At 40.4% G+C, this 22,878-nt stretch overlaps 3 protein-coding genes across 3 annotated transcripts in view; 1 reads left to right on the top strand and 2 right to left on the bottom strand.

Annotated features, from left to right (window-relative positions):
• slc45a2 (solute carrier family 45 member 2) overlaps positions 1-7,766 on the bottom strand; it is a 9,975-nt gene extending 2,209 nt beyond the window's left edge. Inside the window, 5 exon segments of the mRNA XM_020621093.1 lie at positions 9-132; positions 1,545-1,688; positions 2,762-3,117; positions 5,051-5,227; positions 6,822-7,766. Coding sequence (XP_020476749.1) covers positions 9-132; positions 1,545-1,688; positions 2,762-3,117; positions 5,051-5,227; positions 6,822-7,293 — 1,273 coding nt within the window. The 5' untranslated portion in view covers positions 7,294-7,766.
• A 1,594-nt stretch (positions 7,767-9,360) lies between these two features.
• On the top strand, positions 9,361-11,335 carry mrps2 (mitochondrial ribosomal protein S2). Its single transcript, XM_020621096.1, has 5 exons — positions 9,361-9,475; positions 9,723-9,839; positions 9,920-10,040; positions 10,367-10,901; positions 10,934-11,335. Exons 1-5 carry the CDS (start codon positions 9,451-9,453, stop codon positions 10,943-10,945), a joined length of 810 nt encoding a protein of 269 aa, XP_020476752.1. The 5' UTR covers positions 9,361-9,450; the 3' UTR covers positions 10,946-11,335.
• A 1,383-nt stretch (positions 11,336-12,718) lies between these two features.
• amacr (alpha-methylacyl-CoA racemase) lies at positions 12,719-19,627 on the bottom strand. Its single transcript, XM_020621095.1, is given in 6 exon segments — positions 12,719-14,845; positions 15,702-15,888; positions 17,152-17,312; positions 17,859-18,002; positions 18,246-18,502; positions 19,516-19,627. Coding segments are annotated over 5 exon segments (1,149 nt in total). The 5' UTR covers positions 18,493-18,502; positions 19,516-19,627; the 3' UTR covers positions 12,719-14,435.
• Between the last annotated feature and the right edge of the window lie 3,251 nt (positions 19,628-22,878).

Genomic DNA, 22,878 nt, shown 5'->3' with positions numbered 1-22,878 from the left:
GTACTTACAGGAGTAGAGAGCAGAGGAAACAGCATTAATACACAGTCCCCAGCAGCCCACTTCTACTCCTCTCTCATATGTGGCGTAGGCTGTGGAGTTATGGGCTGCATAAGGATTTCCTTTGTATACAATCTGGAAACAAGAGGAAAAGAAATTTGAGGAAGAGGCTGTGAAATACACTATGTATCATGTCCAGGAGGAGAAACAGTGATAATACTTTAGAATACAACCTGTGAATTTAGTGTGAACCAAGCAGCAAAAAAATAAAAAATTACTGGTTTTTACTGAAATGAAAAGAAAACAACACTATTGGGAACAAAGGACCAACAGTTGGGATTTGTTAAGCAAAGGAAATACATTTTATTCCTAAGAATGTTTGTAAGTGGTACAGAACTGGGAAACAAAACTGGAGCTTGGAGAAAATGATGTTTACAGCCTTGTTCTTACTGCGTAATTAAAATGTTAAAAAAAGAAAACGCCCGCACAGTTTAACAGCCCACACACCTCATAATTACTGTTTAATGTAAAATGCATGTTGTAATTTCACTCGTTTGTAAATGTTGCTGTGATGTGTAGGAGAAATATAAATGATATAAGAGGGGCAGTCAATTATACCCACACTACAATTAAGATTAAAGAAAAGACCAGAAATGGGTCTATACATCTTTTGAAAATGTGCTCCAGCAGAAATGTTTGTGCAGCAGCTCATGCGCTCCAGTAATCTTTATTGTAAAAAAAAGAATAACAAAAATTAAAAAAATATATATGATTACTGTAATAAAATGTTCTCCCTCTTTTACTCCTCTGCGATTTCTAAGTCTCTTCTTTTTTCAGTACAGGCTTTTAAAATAAAACATTAATAAAAAGGCTAATGTGCTTGAGCTCAATACGGAGACAATGACTCTGCTTTTCTTATCCCTGATAATGATGGCTGCAAATTTAGATTACATGCATCGGCTCTTAATGAGCTGTGCTGGTGGTATCATGATATGAAGCGCATCCCCTGATGAGCGTGCACTCCATGAAACTATAAAGCATCATTATTAGCAGATTACTAGTAAATACAGACTTCTCCCCCATCTCAATCTTCAGCTTCCCCCACATGAACAGGGACTAATGGAGCTTGAATGCACATTCATATTGCAGTGTGTTCTTCATCTTTTATGGTAGATCTGTTCTGATCTGTTATAAAAATTAACATGAAAAGGCCTATTACAGTTTCCAGTAGCTCAAGATAATATTTTGAAACATCTTGTTTTGTCTGACCAACATTGCAGAAATGATGTCAGCAACACAGTGAACTGAGTAAAAATGGCACTAATCACTGCAATTTAGTTCAAATCTGTAGCACTGATGGAAAATAGGCAAAGATTAGATGCTATTCACACACAACGAGGACACAGTGATGGGGAACTGCAATTAAATTGAGACATTTAAATGTTCTTAATCACAATTTGGTTAGGTTTGTCATGCTGTGACTGTTTGAAATGCATAGAGTCAAGCCTACGTGAACAGCGTTCATATGCTGACACACAAATCAATACCTGTCCCATAAAATCTGTGAAGAAGAGCATATTGCAGAGGAAAGCTGTCCATCCCAGCAGGTGACTGACACACAGGCAACGGTAGTGGTTTGGCATGTCAATGAAAGCTTTCATCAGCGACCTCAGCGTCATCCTCTTCTGGACCTGCACACACAAAGACATCACAGACATCAGTGCCAACAGCTACACTGACAAGAGTCATAGCACCCATTACTCGCTTGGCATTTCGGTGCTAGTGGTGCTAAAGCCCACGACTGATGACAGATCAAAAGCTTCAAAAAAAAAAACATGTCTGCACCATAAAGCTCCTAATTAGAATAAATGAAGAGAATCAACATAAAGATGTCAGAGAAATCATATAAGGGCTCTGCTCAAGGGTTATAAAAGAAAAGACCAAGCTCATAGCATATATCACCCTACATTGACATGATTTTGCTTTAGATAACACTTCAAAAGCAGGACATTAAACCGACAATTTTTGCTTTTATAAATGAAAAAGAAATGAGAAACTCGCTGTCTTCACTTATTTTTACAGAGGGCTGATAGAGAGCTTTGAGTCCAAGTTGACATTTGTGCCAAATATGAAGAAATTATTAATCAAAAGGTTTTTACACTCTTAAGAAGCCACAAAAGTGGATTTTAAGAAGATAATACAAACTCGTTGGATAGATTCTCTTCTTATTCATTAGTTGATAAACACAACCAGAGGTCAGCTCAGCTGGGGTGGTTTGTTTTATTGATTGATGCCCACAGTTTATAGGACCAAAAATGAATTTATCAGTACTGACTGATTTCAGTGCATAATGCAAGAAATCGAGTCATGTGGAAATGAATCTGTGAAAAGAAACGGTGAAACTGGCACCAACCTTTTGTGAGGACATACATGGTGTGCAGATGTGTCCACACAGTATGTATTGTATTCATTATCTGCCGTCTCCAGTGCCAAGCTGAGATTAGTGCTTGTCACAGCTACATTACATCACACTACTATTATGGCTGCACTGTGAGATCAAATGAAAATACTTCACATGCTTTAGCATTTTATAAACATTAACTTTAAAGCTTGGTTAGGTTGCCACAGACCTTTGAGCAGGATGAGTGGTTAAGCAAAGAGATGGGCCAATAAATAAATAAATCCAATATATATTCCACTTATGCTATTCACACATGGGAAGAAGCTGCATCCTAATGCAGTATGCATGCTGCACATCACATACCTCCTTGTCTGGCTGCTTGGTGCCGGAGATTACCGAGTTAGTCTCCCCAAGAGCCGAGAAAGACCTCGGCCTGAGGTCTGTGACAGGTGCTACAGGAGAGGCCGGCTCTTTAGCCAGTGTTCCATAACCACTGCTGTGAGAGCCCAGTAGATGGAGGGCACTGGGAGGTGAGGAGACAGATGGGTCCTTGCCCAGAGGCTGCTCTGGAATACTGAAGAGGTGCACAATGAGCAAGATGCCCCAAGTCAGTGCTGAGAAGAAGTAGATGACATGGTACTCAGAGCCCAGCAGCTGACCCATCACAGAATGTCCCCAGTCTATGGCTCCTACCAGGTAGCCACACGCTCCGCCCAGACCTGGGATACACAGCAGCAGAAATTTAGACTGCATGTTGATAGAAAAGTGCAGTAATTTTAAGGAGTAATATTCAGGTCATAATTTTCTGCATGTTGATCACAATGAATGACACATTTTCCCTTGTTTACACTCAGAACTGATAGAAACAATAATGATGTTTGTTGGAAAACATCATATGCCAACCAGAATCTATGTGATTAGATGTACAGTAAATAAAAAAACATTAGCGCCAGGTTTTTAGTCTGGACTAAAGTGACGAACCTCGGCATGAATGAGGAAAATCACTCATCAGTGACGACTTATGTGGTCTGTGAGAAAATAAGTCATGTGTTCTGTTCAGAAGAAAACTAAAACCGTTGCCCACTCCCTCACACAAGCAGAAGCCATGAAACATAAGTTGATGAAATTACAAAAGGTCATACAAAAAGTGCATGACTCGCAGAGAAACACACAACAATTTATGCTCCCTCCTACTCAAACCTCCCATAACAGCTCCAGCGGGGTATCTGAAGAGTCATGTGCCTGGTGCTGTCTCTCTTATCCAGATCGGTGGCTGTAGCACGTGACTAGCTCGGGGCAGGATTAATGACTGAATAGCATACCATCCAGTACCCGCTGACAGCTGAGCACACCACTGACATTCACACCAAAAGCATCATCTTGTCCCCAAATAAAGAACAAAAATAAATACTTTTTTATGTTATGGTACTTTACAGAGTGTGAAAGAAAAATAATGCCATGACTTTTCCCACATGTATGCTGTGTGAAGTAGCAAAGAATGTGATCATCAGCTGTAACTCACCCAAAGTAAAGGTAAGATTAATTGTACATGTATCAAATGTGGACTGATTTGGATGTTGTAAGGACGAGGTGCAAGGCAGCATAGTGACGCACGAGGGGGACAGAACATAATGCTGACAAATCAAAACAAGGATCCTCAAAACCCTCTGCCATGTAGAAATGTTAGAAAATGAAAAAGATGAGCAGCTTTTTAATACATACTGTATCTCAGCACATGTGTAAATACTGCAAAAACTATACTTTACAATCAAGGCACAACATGACCTACATTCACTCTGAACACCTGTCAAGAAAAATGCATGTATATAATTTTAGATGGAAATTTGAATTTACACTTGCTGTAAATTCACAACATGGAAAACAGTGACTTTACACTTTCAATAGAGCATAACGTTTGAGGGTTCTACCAGATGTGTCTGCTCAAATGGCTAAAAAAAATAACTGGCTTCATTGCGTCCATCAGTGATCACCCAAAAATCTCTTTAAGAACAAGGTGTTCGATTTTCCGAGATGTCAAAAAAGTGCACCCTTGATCGCTTCAGCTACATTTAGCACTTCCTGCTCAGCAAATAGCTACCACTGATATCAGTCTACATCTAGAATAGGCTGGAAACCTTACATTTCTTTTCATACTGTAGCAAGAGCCTTTGGAGATCCTTTGCTGCATGTAAACTGAAATGACTTGCCATCATTTGCTCCATGTGTTACAGACCTGAAGGTAAAGTGCAGCTGAGTTAATCTAACACGACAGCAATCCAAACCATGTCTGTGTATCAATGTGGCTCAGGAACACACTGTTTAAGCTTTAACAAAATCAACTGAAAACCTCTGGCTAGAAACTAATGGCTCATAATCTGTTTCCAGTCTTTATACTAAGCTGTACACTGCCATGCACCATAAGCACTGTATGTGTTGTATGATTTGCTCAGCTACAAAGTGCCTAAAGTGAGGCAGCTATTACCACTCAAACTCTCACTGAACAAATAATTAATGTTAATTATTTCAAAGCAAATCAGTCAAGATGCACGCTGGCAACAAACAGGAAGAAGAGATTTATTACAGAAATAAGCAAACAATAAACACAAAGCCAGTGAAGCAAGAACAACAAAAGTGTGTGTTTGTATTACGAACCTGTGAGTAGAGCGTGATAGTGGAGACCTCGTTCTTTGTCTTGATGTGAGCACACATCAAACAGGTAGGCCTTGATGGGCCCGTCGATGAAGTCTGCGGCAAAGTCGAACACCACGACTCCAAACATCACCACCACTATGGCCCATAGTGTCCTCAGCGACCTGTCATTGACTAGTGCTGCAAAACAGAACAGAACATCTCATCACTAATGAAACACTGCAGCATGTACATTTCATGCTGTCAGCTTCAGAGTAAAAAAGTACATTTATGTGAATTTGAAGTGTCAAATTTGCAAACAAGTTAAAAAAAACACTCAAAGTCGCTTAGAGCTTGTCAGAAATAAAGACAATAAAAAACCCAAATGTTTGTTCTGTGTTCTCTTCAAAAGAGATGAAGGTTGCTAAACAAAGCTAATCTGAAGCCACACACATGTAATGAAAACATAATGAAGTGGATCTTATGATTATCAAGTGATGAACAATATAATGCAAGCTTCAAAATACTGTAGAGAGAGAAATGTCATAAACAGAACATTACACCTGTCACACTGCATTGTTACAGTGTGAAGCACATCTTCTTTAAAGTGAGGGCAGGTACAACAATGCAAACATTCTCTCACATACTTCCTGTTACATTTACTAGAAAACATGCAAATATAATCAGCTTATCCAACATACATAAGTCAGAAACACTTTGTAGTCCATATGACAATTACAACAAAGCCCTGAACCTTTTCATTAGGTCAGCATTTAAAAAAAAGTTGATTTGTGATTTTCTTTTGATCTTTGCCTCAGATTTGAAATATGCACTATAAATGCACATTGTATTGCCATTTCTCTTGTAAAATTGTGGTTTCATTATAAAAATCAAGCACCCACCTCAAAATTAACATGACCATCTGTGTGTTTGCTAAGATGTGGAGCAGGTTGCTTTCTTGTTTTCAATACCATGAACAATGATTAGTGTAATTATCCTCCAATTCACAGATTTGGCGGAGGTATTGAAAATTATGCATTACAGTCCCCACTATTTAGAAGTTCCCCTTCACTGATGCAGTGGAGCTGCTCAGTTCAAGTCCAGAGAAAGGGCTCATCTTTTTATTCACATAAATATCAACAGCTTCTTTTGGGCTGAAGTCTTCTCGTGATGCAGCCTGGAGCCCAGTGCATTCCAATCAAATAGTCTCAATGCTATCAGACGTTTCCTGCTTCAAACTAAATATGCAATTACATTTTCTCAGTAATGCCTCATCATCTGTCTGCGCCAGCGGGCAACAGCTCAGGATCAGCCTAACAAGCCACACATTTCATCTCAGTCACAAGCTATAACCTTATGCAACACATTTAATAGGATTTTCTTTTTCATTTCTGATGAATATGTTGCTTTTTCCCCAAAATCGGTGAGTGAGCAGTAAAACTGATACAGTTCGAGCTTGAATCTGTAAAAGTCCAAGAGAGAAGAGAAAAACTGAAGGCAAAAAAAAAAGTTTTTATCCTTGTATCACTGTGAAAATTATGTGGCAAGATCATGAGGATGGGAACAATTAGTGCTCATATCCTGACAGACACATCAAGATTGAACCTTGGCCTTGTTTGCCATGTATTTGTTGAGTTTTACAAGATAAGACATTTAATCTTCTGTGTATTTCTAAGCATGAGACTCATAACAATGAGACCAAGGTGCTGTCAGATTTCTTTTTCTGTGAGACAGAAAAAACAAGACATCACTTTTTGATATGACAAAACTAAAAATCTCCTTGAATCCCCCTCACCTGAGACGATAGCATCTCCATTGAGGAACAGGGTCATTCCCAGCAGCATGAGGATGCCCAGGGCCAGGATGTAAGGCCTCCGTCTGCCCCACACCGAGCGACATTGGTCGCTGGCTAAGCCGATGACGGGCTGCAGCAGGAAGCCCAGGATGGGGCTGATCAACCACACCATGCTGTACAGGCTGCGGGGAAGGCCCACACTTAGAAGCACTGGTGTGACGAATGCTGCCTCCACGGCATAGCAGAATTCCCTTCCAAACATGACCAGGCCATGAAGGATGAGGCGGCCCCATGAGCGCCTGGGGAGCTCTACAACTCCAAACACAGCACTCTCCCCACTGTCAGTTCCGTCCTCTTTGGAACCAGTGTAGCCATTTATGTGTTGTGACAAGGAAGTGCTGTTGTGTTTGTCAGGCTCTGGAAGCCGGCAAGGTTGGGCCCTCACAGACTGGTCCTCTGATAAAAGGGTCATGGTTGAGAGAGCGGAAAGAGGGATACAAGGAGAAAGGGAGACAGAAAAACTGACAGGTCAGTGAGGAGGAATTTTAGGTAAAAAAAAGATGTACGGTAGCTTCTCTCTCAGTAAGCCAGGTGATGGATGAATGGCCAAATGCCCAGTCTTTGCAGTGGTGCTCAGCTTGGGTTAATCCTCTTCTCTAATGCATAGCTGAGTAATGAGTCCAAGATCCACACAACTTTTCATGTGAAGGTCTGCCTCCTGGTCTGAGCCGAGCAGATCAGGACTCAATGAAGAATAGAGGAGGGGAGGAGAGAAACAAGTGGGTGTATTTACCAGATTGCTGGAGGTCTCTTCCCCTTCTTTAAAGCATTGTAAGGCCCAGGGCAGTTCATGGGAGTGTGTGTGATTAAAGAAGTGCATGTGAGTGAATGTGATGTTTGCTGTAACAAGGGTTATTTGTCAATATGAAGCTACAATCAGCAACAAGTTGTCTTAGCTTAGTATAAAGACTGCAAATAGGGGGTAACGGTGTGCCCAGCCCTGTCCAACGATAATAAAATCTTCCAATCAGCACCTCTAACAAGTACTTCACCAACTCAAACAGTACTTTAAGGGCAGAAGGAAAATGTCATTTTCATTAAAGACAAGCAACATTCATTGCCTCTGAGATTGTGCAAGGTGCAAACAGAATGATTTGCCTGTATACATGCACACACGACAGTATGGGAACATACAGTGCATATGCAGGTCAACATGTGCCACCATCTCCCAGATTTGACTGTTTCTGATCCTCCTATCATCATAGCAAACAACATAAAATCTCATATAATGGAGCAATGGATGGTGTTCTATCAGAACTGGACTAGATAACTGGACAGAGGATTACAGAACAATTCTGGTAATGAATACGATGGCAAAAATGGGCTGATTTAATTTTTAATATGTTATAGTAATCTCAACACTTATGGGTTTTGGTCTGATGGTAAGGAATTGTAGGGCTCTAGGAAAGTATAATAAATAGATGGATATAAATAGGCATTTCTACTTTCTGAATGCCATTTTATAGACAAAACTATTTGATTAATTGAAAAACAATAATTAACAGATTGGAAACATACAATGCCTTGCTCCATATTTAAAGTGATTTTCTACACAGTAAGTAACAGTTTTGTCTGTCACTTATAATCAGAAAATGGCAAATATGTCCTCCATTTGAATACACTTCCATAAGCACATAACACCTCTGCAGTATTCAGCGTATGTATACTATGTTAAACCATGTTTAAAGCTTGCACATACAGTATCTCATGCTACATGCTTATGCAGTGGTTGCCCTGTGTTTGGCCTTGCATGGTTAGTCAGGTGCTCGAAGTCACAACACAGACATTCCTCACATATCTTACACAGCTCTAGATGCAGTGCATCCTTGAACAGGTGAACCGTGGCTGGGCGAACAATGTGTTAATGTTAGATGGAGGGAACAGCTTTGTTAAGAGGGGAGGTAACTAGACAAACAGCTGCACACAGTGAGAAAGATGCTAGCCTGTAAAGGGTTGTTACACACCACTGTATCATCCACAGTTTGCTTAGTGACAAGTAGATGACTTGTGACCACGCTGGGAATCACAAACAGCCCATCATTACAGAGCAAATTACAACACTTTAAGTTTAACATAGACAAACCATAAGTGCTACTGTTCACATCTATAGGTGCTTTAAACACTCTGACCTCTGCCCTTTAGGTGCTTTCAAAACTCCAACATCTGTCCTTGAAGGGAAACAGGGCAGTGGAGCACGTTACCAACCTAAGAGAAATTATTAAATAAACTACTACCTCGAGGAAGTAATTTCTCAGTTATACTAGCAAATACTATTTAAGTGTGTAAATTCAAACACAGATGCCAATTGGCCAAACAGCAGTGAATGAGCTACCCATTTGATCTACGTTTATATTTTATGGCTAATTATATGACGATTGTACTGTCGGCGATGTTATCTGTGTTTTTAATTATTGTTGTGAAATAACCAAACTATACTTTAGCATCTTGGGTATTGTAGTCTCTTATTTAAAAAAAAAAAAAATGTCACGACAGAACTATTACTTTACGGCATCCCTAGAACTACACACGGAGTCGCGGTTTACTGACCTTCCGTGGTAGTGAAGCAAGCATGGCGACCCGGGCATTGGCGAAAGGTATTAGAATATAAGCTGTTTTTTTTTTCTTCCAAAAAAGTAACATTGTTTGTGGATTTTTTTTTTTTGAGTGTGTGTTAAAAAATATAGTTTACTAGCTAATACAGTTGTGGCATTGCTTTGACTGGCATACTAGCTATGTAGTTTTTAGCTACAGCCAGTGCCTAACTAGCTGGGTAGCTAGCAGTACTTGTTTGTTACAAGTTAATGCCCAGTGTTTTGAACTATATTTATGTCCCTTGTTTAGGATTTTTGGGGCTACGACTCTCACGAGTTGTTCCCATCAGATTCTTCTGCGGTGGACACCAGTATGCAACTGCAGCGCCCGTCCATTCAGCTCAACCGGAAAATGACATTGTTACGGGTGAGCTAACGTAGCAGAGATGTAGCTTAGCGTTAAATAGTACTGTTTTCTTTCATCAATATTATTTCTCCTCTATGCAGAGAAAATATTAAACGAGCCTCTTGAGAATCCGGACTTTTTCCGTGTGTCAGAGCTCTTCTCGTTGAAAGACCTATTTGACGCCAGAGTGCATCTTGGTCATAAAAAAGGTTGCAGGCACAGGTTGGTATCATCTCGTCACAATGTGTAACAAATCAGCGTCGCTGCTCAGAAACAGTCAGAGATTTGCACTATCACGTTCTCAAAATATACTATACACACTTCTGCAAATCATCAATGCAGAGAAAACACGCTTTTAATTTAGTATCAGCATTAGCTCACCACAGTCAAGGAACAAAGCAGAACAGGATTGTTTGAGCTGGTAATGACTGGTGACAAATCAGAGAGTAATATCCACAACATTGCACACATTATTTTATGTACCACTAGGTGGAAGGTATCAAATTTCCATTTTAATTTTTAACACTTTATTTGTTTGTTTGTTTTAGGCTCATGGAGCCTTACCTTTATGGCTGCCGTTTGGACCAAGATATAATTGATCTCGACCAGACTGTGGAACACCTTCAGCAAGCCCTGAACTTCACAGCCCACATAGCATATCGTGGTGGCATCATACTGTTTGTTAGCCGCCGACGTCAGTTCAGTCACCTAGTGGAGTGCACAGCCAAGGATTGTGGGGAGTACGCCCATGCACGGTACTGGCAGGGTGGCCTCCTTACCAACGCGCCCGTACAGTACGGCCCAGGAGTCCGCTTACCAGACCTCATCATCTTCCTATCCACTCTCAACAATGTGTTTCAGCAGCATGTGGGAATCAGAGACGCAGCCAAGCTGAACATTCCCACAGTGGGAGTGGTGGACTCAAACTGCAACCCCAGCCTGGTGACGTACCCTGTGCCTGGGAATGATGACACTCCAGCTGCCATGGAGCTGTATTGTCGCTTATTCAAGATGACCATCAACCGTGCCAAAGACAAAAGGAGACGGATGGAGCGGATTTATAGCCTGTTGGCACCTTCCACAAAACATATAATGGCCATATAAAATATCATGCACAAAGCTCATGACTTAGTATGCTCCATAAGAGACATTAAAAATGCATTTTAAAAATTCAAGACTGTCTGCTGCACCCTTGTTTCAGCACACTGTCAAATAAAGAATGTGACTGATGATGTCTGAAGCTTCAGCACTTCATTAGTAGGATAAGAGGAAATGAGAATAATTGAGGAATATGTCAATGTACACTAAAGACATCCAGACTTATTCTACATATGAGACAAACTGTTCTAAATCTGTGATATGTTGTTGTGATTTGGACCAAGACTGGAAGAGTTGCTTTAAGTTTTGCAAACACCAGATGTCACCATGTTGCTTTATTTGATGCCCGGAAGCTTTGAATCTTTCTTGGAACAAACAAAAATAAAGCCCCAAAGGGTCATCTGACCATCAATAGTTGAGATTGAAGCAGTGCGTGTTACTGGATCCTGTGTCTAACATATGAAATTCTCTAAACTTTTTTTAATAAACTCCATGATGCATCATGTTGCAGCAGGCGTGTCCACATTTAACTTGTGCACCACTGAGGTAACGTGACTGTTTACATGGGCTATTAATAGTAGACAGCATTTTGTCTTAGTGTTGCATTCACAGTCACACAGGACGTTGAATATAATGCACATAACTAAAATCCTTCACATGATTGGTCACTATTTTTGTGTTATTTCCAACACTATATATACAGTAAATGTCTAAACATGTTTTCAGTCACCTAATTATTAAAAATGCCCTTTATAACATCACATCTTAAAACTGCTTGTTATGTATGGCCAACAGACAAATTGAATTTAGACTGATACAAACCATTTTTAATGGTTTTGGTTCTTATCAGTTCTGTCTTGTCACATTAATAAATTGTTTCATATCACATGATTTCAGCTGATTGTCAGGACTCAGGAAGTGGTAAATGTGAACATTTCTTCACTGTAGTATTGTTATAACCCAATGTGTAGAGGTAAAGCAAAACATGGAAAAATGATGGGACCACTAGCCTATTGGAGACCTTTAAGGATGTCACCGACTAACAATATAGAAAATATTGTATGTACAATATATACTGTAAAAAAAAAAAAAATGTTTTACTCAATTGCGTGGTCGCAAAGGGGAAATCTTGGTCTCTCTCGGCCTCCGTAGTTGTACAACAAGTTTACTGTGTTGAAAAGGCGCTGCGACGACAACACGGTTAAGTATGTTGTGACTTTATTAGCACTATATAATTTCCCAATAGCAGTACTTAACTATGTGATATTACACAGTACTTGTAAAATAGTATTCTTGCGCGATGGATAATTTAAACGTTTGCATGAAAAGTTAACGCCACCTGTTTACACGTTTCCACTTCGCTGTGTAACATTAACAGTATTTAGGTTCGTAACACTCGGACGTTACTTTAACATTTAAGCTTTTATGTAAAAATAGAGAAATAATTAATTTATCTATAGTCATAATTGGAAACAAACTTCTGCTATGGACAGACACCTGCTTAATAAGCAGTTTAAATGATAGGCTGGGATAACTAACCAACTAAAATGTCTTTGAAAATTGTGATGCAACTAACAATTTATTTCATTATTTGATAATCTATTAATCATTTTACTCATAAAATGACAACAAATTGTGAAAGACACCCATCACAAGTTTCCAGACCTCATGGTGGGGGTCAGAGCAATGGTACACAAATACAGCATTTTCAGCCAACTATCAAAAAACAGTAAGAACAAAAAAATCACAAGGATAATTATCATTTAAAATATTACTTAAATGATTATCAAAATTTGTGACAACTGTTAACAGTTGAAGCTCTGTATAAACATGTCGCAGGATATTACTAAAATATCATAAATTCTACCAAAAGTTGGTGAATGATTAATAGAATAACTGACAAAGTTCATGTTGTACTGGGAATAAAGTGCCACAGTCATATGTTGTTAATCAAGGGGTTGTTGTACAGTATACCTGCTATAGATATTTTCAAACATAGCCACAGTGGGACATGAAGTTCACTATTGACCATTGTTGTTAGAAGTTACAGGACAAAAAATGGTTGATAATTAATTCTTTATTTCTTTCAGAGCTGGCCTGAGCAGATTGTACCATCAACCAGCTGGGACTGTGTTGCTCTGTGCTGGGCTCTTTACAATAATATTGGTAAATTATTTCTCATTCATCGATGTCACGTCTAGCATTGTCTCATGGATACAAAGTATTGGAATCCTTTAATATGTCTCCACTGGCTTCTGTTGTTGCTTTCGGTGATATAGGTACATGCAAAGCAAGAAGAGGCGTGGCTTTACCCCATGAAGCCAGCTGATCTCAGTTACTGAGATGACAGTGATCCAGAGAATGGTAACAGATCTTGTTGAAAACATGCTCTGTAACATACATTAGGATTAACATTGCCCCTTGAGACGCAACTCTGGCTGCTGTGTCTTTGTCGCGCAATAAGTGGGCACAAAGTAACTGGCTCACGATAGCTCACTTTCCACTGTTCAATGGACTTTGGGTATGGAACCGGGCCAGATACTTAGACCAATACTATCTTTGCACAGTCACCAGGACCCGTTCCGTACCAGGGTTCACATGTTTCGACTGTCTTGGACACAGGCCATGCCCGGGCTGAAACCGAGCTGACAAGTGAGATACGTATATGGCCCTGCTCAGAAGCAAGTCTCAAAGCATGCTACTTTGCCTTCAACCCAGCTATCTGCCTCACTACATTATGATTGGCAGAGAGAAAACAACAGGAAGTGTGTTAGCCAGAGTGAGAGAGACCAGCGCCCTTTAAAAAAAAAAAAAAAAAAAGAGAGCGACAACAGGAGATGGTAGCACATAATGAAAAAAATAAAAGGAAGCCAGTACTGCAGCTATGTTTGTCAAATCATGTTTGCTCTGTTGTGCACCTGCTGTTGATGTCTGTTCTTGTCTCACAGAAGAAGACACCATGATGCGTCATGGGTCCAGGCAGCTCGGGCCAACAGCTGGCCAGCTGGCCTGAGAAGGGACGGTTTCTGGTGGCAGTGCAAAGACTGCATGAATTTACCACAAGGCTGATGTATTCCCTTGAATCTCTTGTGATCGTTCATACTGTTAATTTATAGCACAGCCATTAACTGTCAGTCCCAGCAGAACAGCAGTGTCCTGCCCACTGTTGGAGTGAGGCTCAGTCTATTTTTTCTTCAGTCAACATGAGCATGAATGAGCGATCACACTTGGTTGTAACCCCTCTTTGCACTTTGTTATGTGAGCGTCAGAGTTTTATGTCCCATTGTACTTAATGAGGGAAGATGCTTGGCCAGAGGTAAGCCCGGAGTTCCTATCAGTTTCACCAAATACTTCACAGGTTACACTGATTAGTTTTATTTTATTTTGTTGTTTGTCCAAATCGGTTGTTAATGTCAGTTATGTCCAGAGCACAACTTATGACCTCATGAATGTGTTCTGCCCCAAATCTTCACTGAAAGGTGGAGCGGGTGTGAATTTTCAAACCAGATTCTGACTCCTCTACAGTTTTGCCTTGACAGCATTACACTCTATGACCCCTGCTGCTAGCATCTGGTCTATCTCTGCTGATGTAAAGCCGTACTCCTCTAGGACCTCAACTGTGTTTTCTCCAATAACAGGATCGGAGGTGAGGCAAGGCTCCGCAGGAGTCCGAGAGAGAACCGGGGCAGGCCGGGGGCTCTCTTCCCCACTGGAGTCCCTCATGAAAGAAGCTCTTTCCTGGTTATGTGGGTGTGAGCTCACCTGGTTGAAAGACAACACAGGTGTAACGCAGGCATCAGTCCCATCAAAAATCCTTGACCAGTCTGCCTGGGTTTTGGTGGCAAAACGCTCTGTAAAGAGCCGCTTCAGCTGTGGCCAGTCACTGAAGCTCATCTGAGGGGGCAGCTCCTGGATGTCCAACTCTAAGCCTAGGAGGAAAAGGACTTGTGTAACCCAACAGCCAAAAGTGTACTTTGTTTTTTTGTTTTTTTTTTTAAACAACTGCTTACACACATCTCTTTCTCAAGTCTTCACAGTGAGCACAACAGCAGTCAGTGTGGACCAGATCATCTCCCTCCAACTTAACCACAGCTGTGCATTTCTAGTCCATTTTAATATAGATTTCAATTATTATTTTTTAGAAGTAGCAGGATATAGCAAAATGCAGTTTGATTATTTACAGTAATGTCATGTAATGTTTTTGGACTTGAACAGTTTAAACTATATACCATTAACTGGACCATATTGCACTGATTTCATTCTTGGATGACATCACATGCCAGGTGAGGAAAGGAGGCATAAGGTGTGAGATGAATAACAAATGCAGAAGACGCTGTGGTAGCTCTATTTGTAGCTGTTAATGCATACATGTACAGTGAATGTCTGATGCATGTAGCAGCATTTCTGATTCATTTCTAGTTATGTACATGCAAAATACGTATATAGATTGTAAAAATAATTAAAGGCTTTCCATAAGCATATCACAACGAGACAGAATATGCATTGTATTTGTCAGCGATATTATCTTGAATCACTGCCATCGCTCAGCTATCACTTTGCATATCCGTATTATTCTTAGCCCCATTACAACTTGCACAGATTATGGATGCAGCCTCTTTCACAGATTGGTGTTGAGAGGGCGTTTTCACGCTGGACCCTCGCTGTACCTTAGTTTCCCCAGGGATCTACTACTGTTGATGGCATGGAACGGCATATGTGACCTTAGTGGCCACTGTCCTAGAGGTTTATTTCAACTAAAAGCTTAAAAGCTCACACAGTACAAACCTTTAAGTAGTTGTCTATAGAACTGTGGCTCCAGAGCGCCCACAGCCATGTACTTTCCATCTGAAGTCTGGTAGGTATCATAGAAGGGTGCCCCACTGTCCAGCATGTTCTCGCCCCTAGGACGGTCCCACAAACCGAGACAATGTGACTTCCAAAGAAATGAACCCATATAGGCTGCTCCTTCCACCTGAGGATGTACGAGAGAGGCAGAGAAAGGGAGAACAAGGTCAGAAGGGTTAATATCCATTTAACACATAATTACTCCAGTCACGTTAAAAATAAAAAGGACAACTACATTAATTCAAAGCACCATGTTCTGGATGAAAATAACAGGATATGGGGTTAGTGCTGATTGCAATCAATGCAGTCAGTGTAACCTCTATTGAAGTGTAACCTCTATTGAAGTGTGTGCTGCTTCTGAGAAGTCCTTCATGTGAGCACCTGAAGAAGTAACACGATGTACTGTGTGTACACAGGACTTCTCTAAAAAGGCTCAACTATTTTCTACCAAACTGTTGCTGTGTGAGTCATTGAGAACTAATCACAGAGAACAGCTCTATCACTGGTCAGGTCTTCAATGCTTTTATTCTGTGCAACATCTAATTCTTATGCATGAGATGTGGAGTCTGTGGGTGACCTGGGATGTGTGGTCATAAAATATGCATTTGTCAACTAAAAAGCAATACAAGGCCACAAACAGAGGGCGAGTGTTGACAAACTGAATTAATACCCTGCCTTCTCTTTGGTGAAAGGCCCCTTATTACAAGCAACAGGATGTGTCACATTGTCATTTGATATACTGTCATTACAAATCGATGAATAATATCCACTTTAAACACCCCAATAAATCACCTCTAAGGTGTGAATCTAAGTGTGTCAGCCTTGTGTTACACTGACAACCCATTTAATGTCAACTGCCCCCTGCTTTCCACCCAGTGCAATGCATGCTGGGATTGGCTCCAACCCACACAACCATCAAAATGGGTGAATGGATGGATAGTAATAGTATGATTGATTACATGCTTTGGACTGATGGGCTCGGTCCTGATGCATCATGGTTGATACTGATGCCTGTGATTGCAGCTGGCTCCTGCACCAGCGATGTGGCTCACCACAATTACATGGTGCTCCACTGACAACCAGCACTGGCCAGAACAAGTGTTTCTGCACCACTGCTTGCAATTAAATACAGATTCAAGCTCCATTTTTTGTAAATGATTGTACAGTATTTTATTTGAGTGTTGATGTTAACAGATCATTTTGTTAGTATGATTTATTGAGAGAGAGCATAATGCCCTTAGAGATTCGACATGTTGACTGGACAAGCTGGGAATCGAACCACTCACGGTTTGGAAACGACCCGTTCTACCTCCTGAGCCACAGCTGCCCCGAGGATGTCACACTGACTCGGTCCCAGAGTACATTTACTGTGGTCTGACAACGTACTTACCATGCTAGCATCAATGATTTGTCCTTTCCCTGACTTTGTCCTCTCCAGCAGCGCTAGGACTATCCCCAGGGCACAGGTAAGACTACCACCTGCAAAGTCTGCTAACAGGTTCAATGGAGCGTAGGGTTTCTCTCCACTGCGACCCAGTCAGGATAAAAGGCCTGTGACAGAAATGATTAGACAAAAGCAGATTGAAGAGAAATCTGCCAAAAAACTTTTTTTATACATATTTATATATACACATACACACACACACACACATATCTTCTGAGACAACAGAAGGTGTTTAGAAAGGTGTTTCTTTTAGCCTTTAGTTACTTGCAAATGTTTGAATTAGATCATCTCCAACTCTGTTATGCTGTTTTTCATGCACGTTTACAGGGTCACACTGCACATTGTGTGATGCACACCTGGTAGACAGGTGAGCAGTAAAATGAAATTATATGAAAGAAAAGGTTTAATCCTGCACAAAATCAGCACTGGGTTTATTATAAACTCATTCTCGGTGTTGACCGTGTGCAGGAATTCAGCCATTTCTTTCAGTTTCCAAAGTCACAAAACAGTAGATGGATTTGGATCAAACCAAATGCAAGTGCCCAGAGGAAAAAGTGAATTCTCCTTTTCCAATGTCTTTATGAATACTTAATGCTGTTCTGTCTGCAGATTACATCTGTGTATTCAGTCCAAAAACATGTGCTATTTATTACCTGACATGGCAAGGTAATTGATGTCATGTCCTGCTGCAGTAGCATAAGGTCCGCTCTGTCCGTACCCCGTCAACCGAGCGTAAATTAGGCGAGGATTTTCCATTAACAGCTCCTTCGGACTGAGGCCCAGCTTCTCCATCACACCTGGGCGGTCACAAGGAAGTCAATCTATAATTTCAGTCTGCTTATGTTGAATGCCTGGGCTGGGGTCTTAGCACTTTTGATCCTGAAATGGAATGATTTACATTTTTTTCCTCTCAAGTTTGTGACATTCTTATCAAATGGTCTTGCAGGATTTTTACAAAGACATTTTCTTCTGAGGTCCATTCACAGTTAGATATTTTAATCATAGGCCTTTGGCTCTCGTACACAGCACCGGTGACTGACCTTTACGATAAGGCTCCAGGAGCACATCAGACTGGACACAGAGCTTCCTGAGCAGGCCTACACCCTCGGTGGTCTTCAGGTTGATGGCCACAGACCGTTTTCCCCGGGCCTGTGTGTCCACAGTTGTGGCAACCTTGGTCCGGTCCACTCGAATCACCTTGGCTCCGAAGTCTGCCAGGATCATGCCACAGAATGGTGCTGGAGCCAGACCCGCCAGCTCAATAACCCTCACTCCTGCCAGTGCCATGATGAAAGGACTATAAGGAGAACATCAGAAAGAAACTCTCAGCAGAATGCAACACTAGCGGCAGTCACATTCTGTGATGCTATTAGGAATTTCATAGCCAAGTATCACAGTATGGCTGCAGCACCGTTCTGTCTTCGGCCTCCAAACCTCTTGTGGTTGCTTTGTGTGTTACCTAGTTGACTGGTTTTATGTCTAGTGCCTAGTTGTGAATCTATTGTTTGTTTTATAAATAGAAACAATTTTCTCTACAGTTTCTTGTGTCCTGTTTTACACCATCATACAGAGCTGCTTGTTTCATCAGGGCATTCAGCATTTTTTAGATTTTTTTATTTAGTTATTTTGTGTTAATGCTCGACTTTACTGCCACCATTCTGTTATAATTAATTATTTTTAATTTAACTGCATCTTAATCTTCAGATGTTTACATAGAAACCAGGAAGTGATTTTAACTTTTAGCTCCAGGACGGGGGTATACCATTGCTTATTTTGTTGGTTTAGCGTTTGGCAACTTTGAAAGGGGGTAAAGTACAAGTTAGCTGTTAGCAAGTTTATTTTTTACAAAGTCTAAAGTGACATCAAGGAGCGTTACCAAACCTTTTACAAGCCTACAGAGTCTAACACACAATGCTGCGGTGTAAATTAAGTCTACATCAATATAGAAGAGTCTGTCAAAGTGTAGCTTCTGACCGCAATTCTGCCCAAGTTACCTTTCCTTGCAAGTGGAGGGCAGAGTACCTGAAAGTCCGTTTGCTAACTGAGCTTGGTGTAGGACAGAAGTTAGCCGTTTAGTTAAACTTTTACAGGGGCCGGATCGTAAGCTAACGTTAGCCAAGGTCTCAACAGCCAGAGGTATACAGAAAATAATAATCTAATAATGACACATATTTGCTACAGCTAACATCAATGAATCAGCAGCTTACGAATGTTACGTTTGTTAGAAAATGTTACAAAAAATATCCTGATTTGAGAAGACAAGTCTGAAATAACCACAAATCGTAATTTATCTACTCATTTATTACGTACCTGTACAGCTTTTACCCAGAAACAGTTAGAGGTTGTGTTGTCCAACGGGTGCATGCTCTATTTAATATCGAGCCGTAACCCCGCCTACCACGCGGCTTTCGGTGTACGCTGGATATAGAATAAAAGCGAATCCTGTTTACAAGCGGCTTATACACGTGACCTCAGCGCGACGGGCAAAGAATTTCTGGGAAATTGAGTCTTTTATTATTTTAGCCCGTTGCAGGTAATTTTCAACTTTAATGATTGTTTAAGAATAAGACTATAACTTTATAGTTGTGTAAAAATAAGATGTACTTTATAAGGAAGCAGTAGAGATATTTCAATCCAGAACAACGAGACAGTAAGCCAAGTGACCGACTTATATTGCCAGATCACTTGAAGCTGGTAATGTGATGCTTCTGGGGAAAGGATCCCTTGCACAATAAATCTGTCCTTGTGTGATTATTAAATCTTGCATTCACAGTTGAATCACTTGTAGATGTGATTTGAAACCCAAATATGTAGGCTATAGCACTCCTAACACACAAATGAAATTGACTTTTTTTTGGCATATCATATTTCCAAAAAAGAACCTTAAAACTGAAGTGCTCATAAAATCTTTAAGTCTAAGAGTTACCTGTGTTGAGCCTGTGGGACAAAATAGAAGTTTGCAGACTGTCAGTCAGTCTCAGAAGAAAATATCCAGCCAGTGCCTTTAAACTTCAAAGTTCTTGTATCACCATCTCTCCCTCCATGTTTCTGCTCTGCATCATAAAAGAGAAGAAGCCTTGGGGAGGAAAAATGATTTGCAGCCACATTCTACAACTCAGTACTTTTTGATCAATTGTAGAAGAGAAACTAATATTGATTTCTCTACTGCCTAGAGCCAGAACTGTGCCCAAAGCAGAACTCAGAACTTCTTGCTAAGGAGAAACACACACGGTAGATCTAAAAACTGCTCACAATGCACAGAGAGTGGCAGGTAGCTAACAAGGGTCTGGGGCGGTTTTCCTCAGAGGCTCCCTAGAATTTTAATCCAGCTCTTTTCAGGAATTTGCTGTAATGAAAGTAATACAGAATAGGAAGAAACTGTGGTAGAGGTTAATAACACACTCCCATTTCATTCCCTACTCCATTCTCATTTACCACAAATACTGAGTGTTCATCTGACAGTGTTGAACAATTTCTATAAATTTCAGAAACCAGTATTCACACCCACTTCCTGTAACAATTGGCCGGATGTGCTTGGATTACATGGTATCAGGATTTGAGCCTCTTTCAAGATCTGTTGTTTCATTGTGTGTAGCCTGTATGTATGCCATTATCACACCTCCTCCCTCTGTGATGGCCAACTTTTTCAATGGCCCTATCTTCAATAACAAGATTTCAACAGCAGAATTTTTGGAACATGTGAAAATTGAAGGATTGCATAACCATTAAGTGGCAGGAGTATTTTCCTTGAAAGGTCAGTGATGCTGTAACCTGTGCACACTTCCACTTTAATTGAATTCTTCGTTGCATTGTTTAGTGTGGAAGAAATGTGCAATATTATTTAAAATAATTGAATGATGTTTTCAGTGCTGGTTGTAAACTGTCCATGATGCTTTAATTGCATGACCATGTAAAATTCTTCCATCTCTTAGATCCTTTTTCTTCTTTGTGGCAAAAAAAAAAACAATACAATTCATTAGCAGTAGGAGTGTGTACCTCTCCCTCTCACATGATTCGATCTGCACCTTTATACATGATCCACGATTCAATACAAAAACGCTACAGCTAAATTTGTAACAACACAATGCAGTGTGATTCAGAAAGATTTCGATTCAATTCAGCTGATATTCAATTTTAATTGAGCTTCTAGCTCCTTTACGAAATAGGCATGCAACTGAGCAATGCCAGGAGATCTGTCATATTGAGTTAATAGTTTACTTGTCAGTCAGATGCACTGACTCATGAGACCTTGTTAGAGTGTTCCTGGCAAAAGCAACTCTTTGGATGTGGAAAAACTGAATAGCAGATGGTCTGGTTGCAGAGCTGTGCTGCCCTCTCTTGGCTATATGCAAAATAGAAAATAATGTTTTACAATGAACATTCAGTTTGGGGTTGGAGGTGTTGAGTGGAACGTCTCACACGTGACTGTTTCTCTCCAAGAGAAGATGTTATAAAAGCTCTTACTGCTGCTTTGACGACTGTGTGTGTTCATAGAGAAAATGCTGTCTATAATATCACTGTGTGCACGCAAACTTCAAAGCTCACTGTGAAATATGTCTGTGGTGTAAATGGTGAATGGTCTTATACTTGTATAGCGCCTTTCTGTGCTTTACAGCACACTCAAAGCGCTTTCACACTATTTGGCCATTCACCCATTCGCACTCCCAAACACACACCGGTGACATCACCGGGAGCAAGTGGGGGTACAGTGTCTTGCTCAAGGACACTTCGGCATGTTGACTGCCGGGAATCGAACCGCTAATCCTCCGGTTAGGAAACGACCCGCTCTACCTCCTGAGCCACAGCCGCCCCCAAAGTAGATTTTAATGCTTGGATTTAACTTTGATCAGCTAAAAAAGGGACATGGGGATATTTTGGTAGCATATATCAAGTCACACTATCTTGAGAATAAGTAAAAACTGAACTGGAACAGTGTATTTGTTGGCATTATTATGATCAAAGTGTTCCACCATATTGAATTATACTTTATTATTGTGTCATCCAGAGGCAGCTGTGATGGAAAATATTCAGTGGCGAGGCTTTGATTTGAAGATGCCTTGAACTGTGGCTCGGAGTTTTTAGATTTTTAGTCCAGACATCTTTTAGAGGTAAAAAGAAACAAGTCTCATGATCCTGGCTGGAAATCATGTGACATGAAAAACTTTAAATGAATCTGTTTTGCAGCAATAATAAGGATTTTAGTATCTACCTTTCTTGGAATCTTGTCATTACAGTGATCTGCCACAGGATCTCATGATCCACCCAATGTGATCTTTAGTTGAATAAGTGTATTATTTGTATGCTCTTGTGATATAACTGCAAATAGTTTCTGGGTCTGCCCTACACATGTTCCAAACACTGTATCACAGTGTAAAAATAATATTTTGCATGTATTTAGTATGCAAGTGCCAAGCATCGAGAGGTCTTTACCTTACTAGCATTTAGATTCATTTACAATTGCAGCTGTCAGTCTGTAGGAGCTTGCTCCCTTTGGATTTAAGAATATACTGTAAGTTGTGGTTTGCCATCTTGTGGTTATTTTCTTTTTTCTTATTGTTGATGCACCTTGTAAATCTGGTTTAGAAAAGTGCTATATAAATACATTTTTACTTACTTACTTACTATGTTTGTCACATCAAACGCAAACTCTTTAGTTTGCAGTTAACATGAATA

This window comes from Monopterus albus, unplaced genomic scaffold (assembly GCF_001952655.1).
Source record: "Monopterus albus unplaced genomic scaffold, M_albus_1.0 scaffold253.1, whole genome shotgun sequence".
NCBI lineage: Eukaryota > Metazoa > Chordata > Actinopteri > Synbranchiformes > Synbranchidae > Monopterus > Monopterus albus.
The sequence above is the reverse complement of the archived record's forward strand: the minus strand, read 5'-3'. Positions and strand labels throughout refer to the sequence as shown.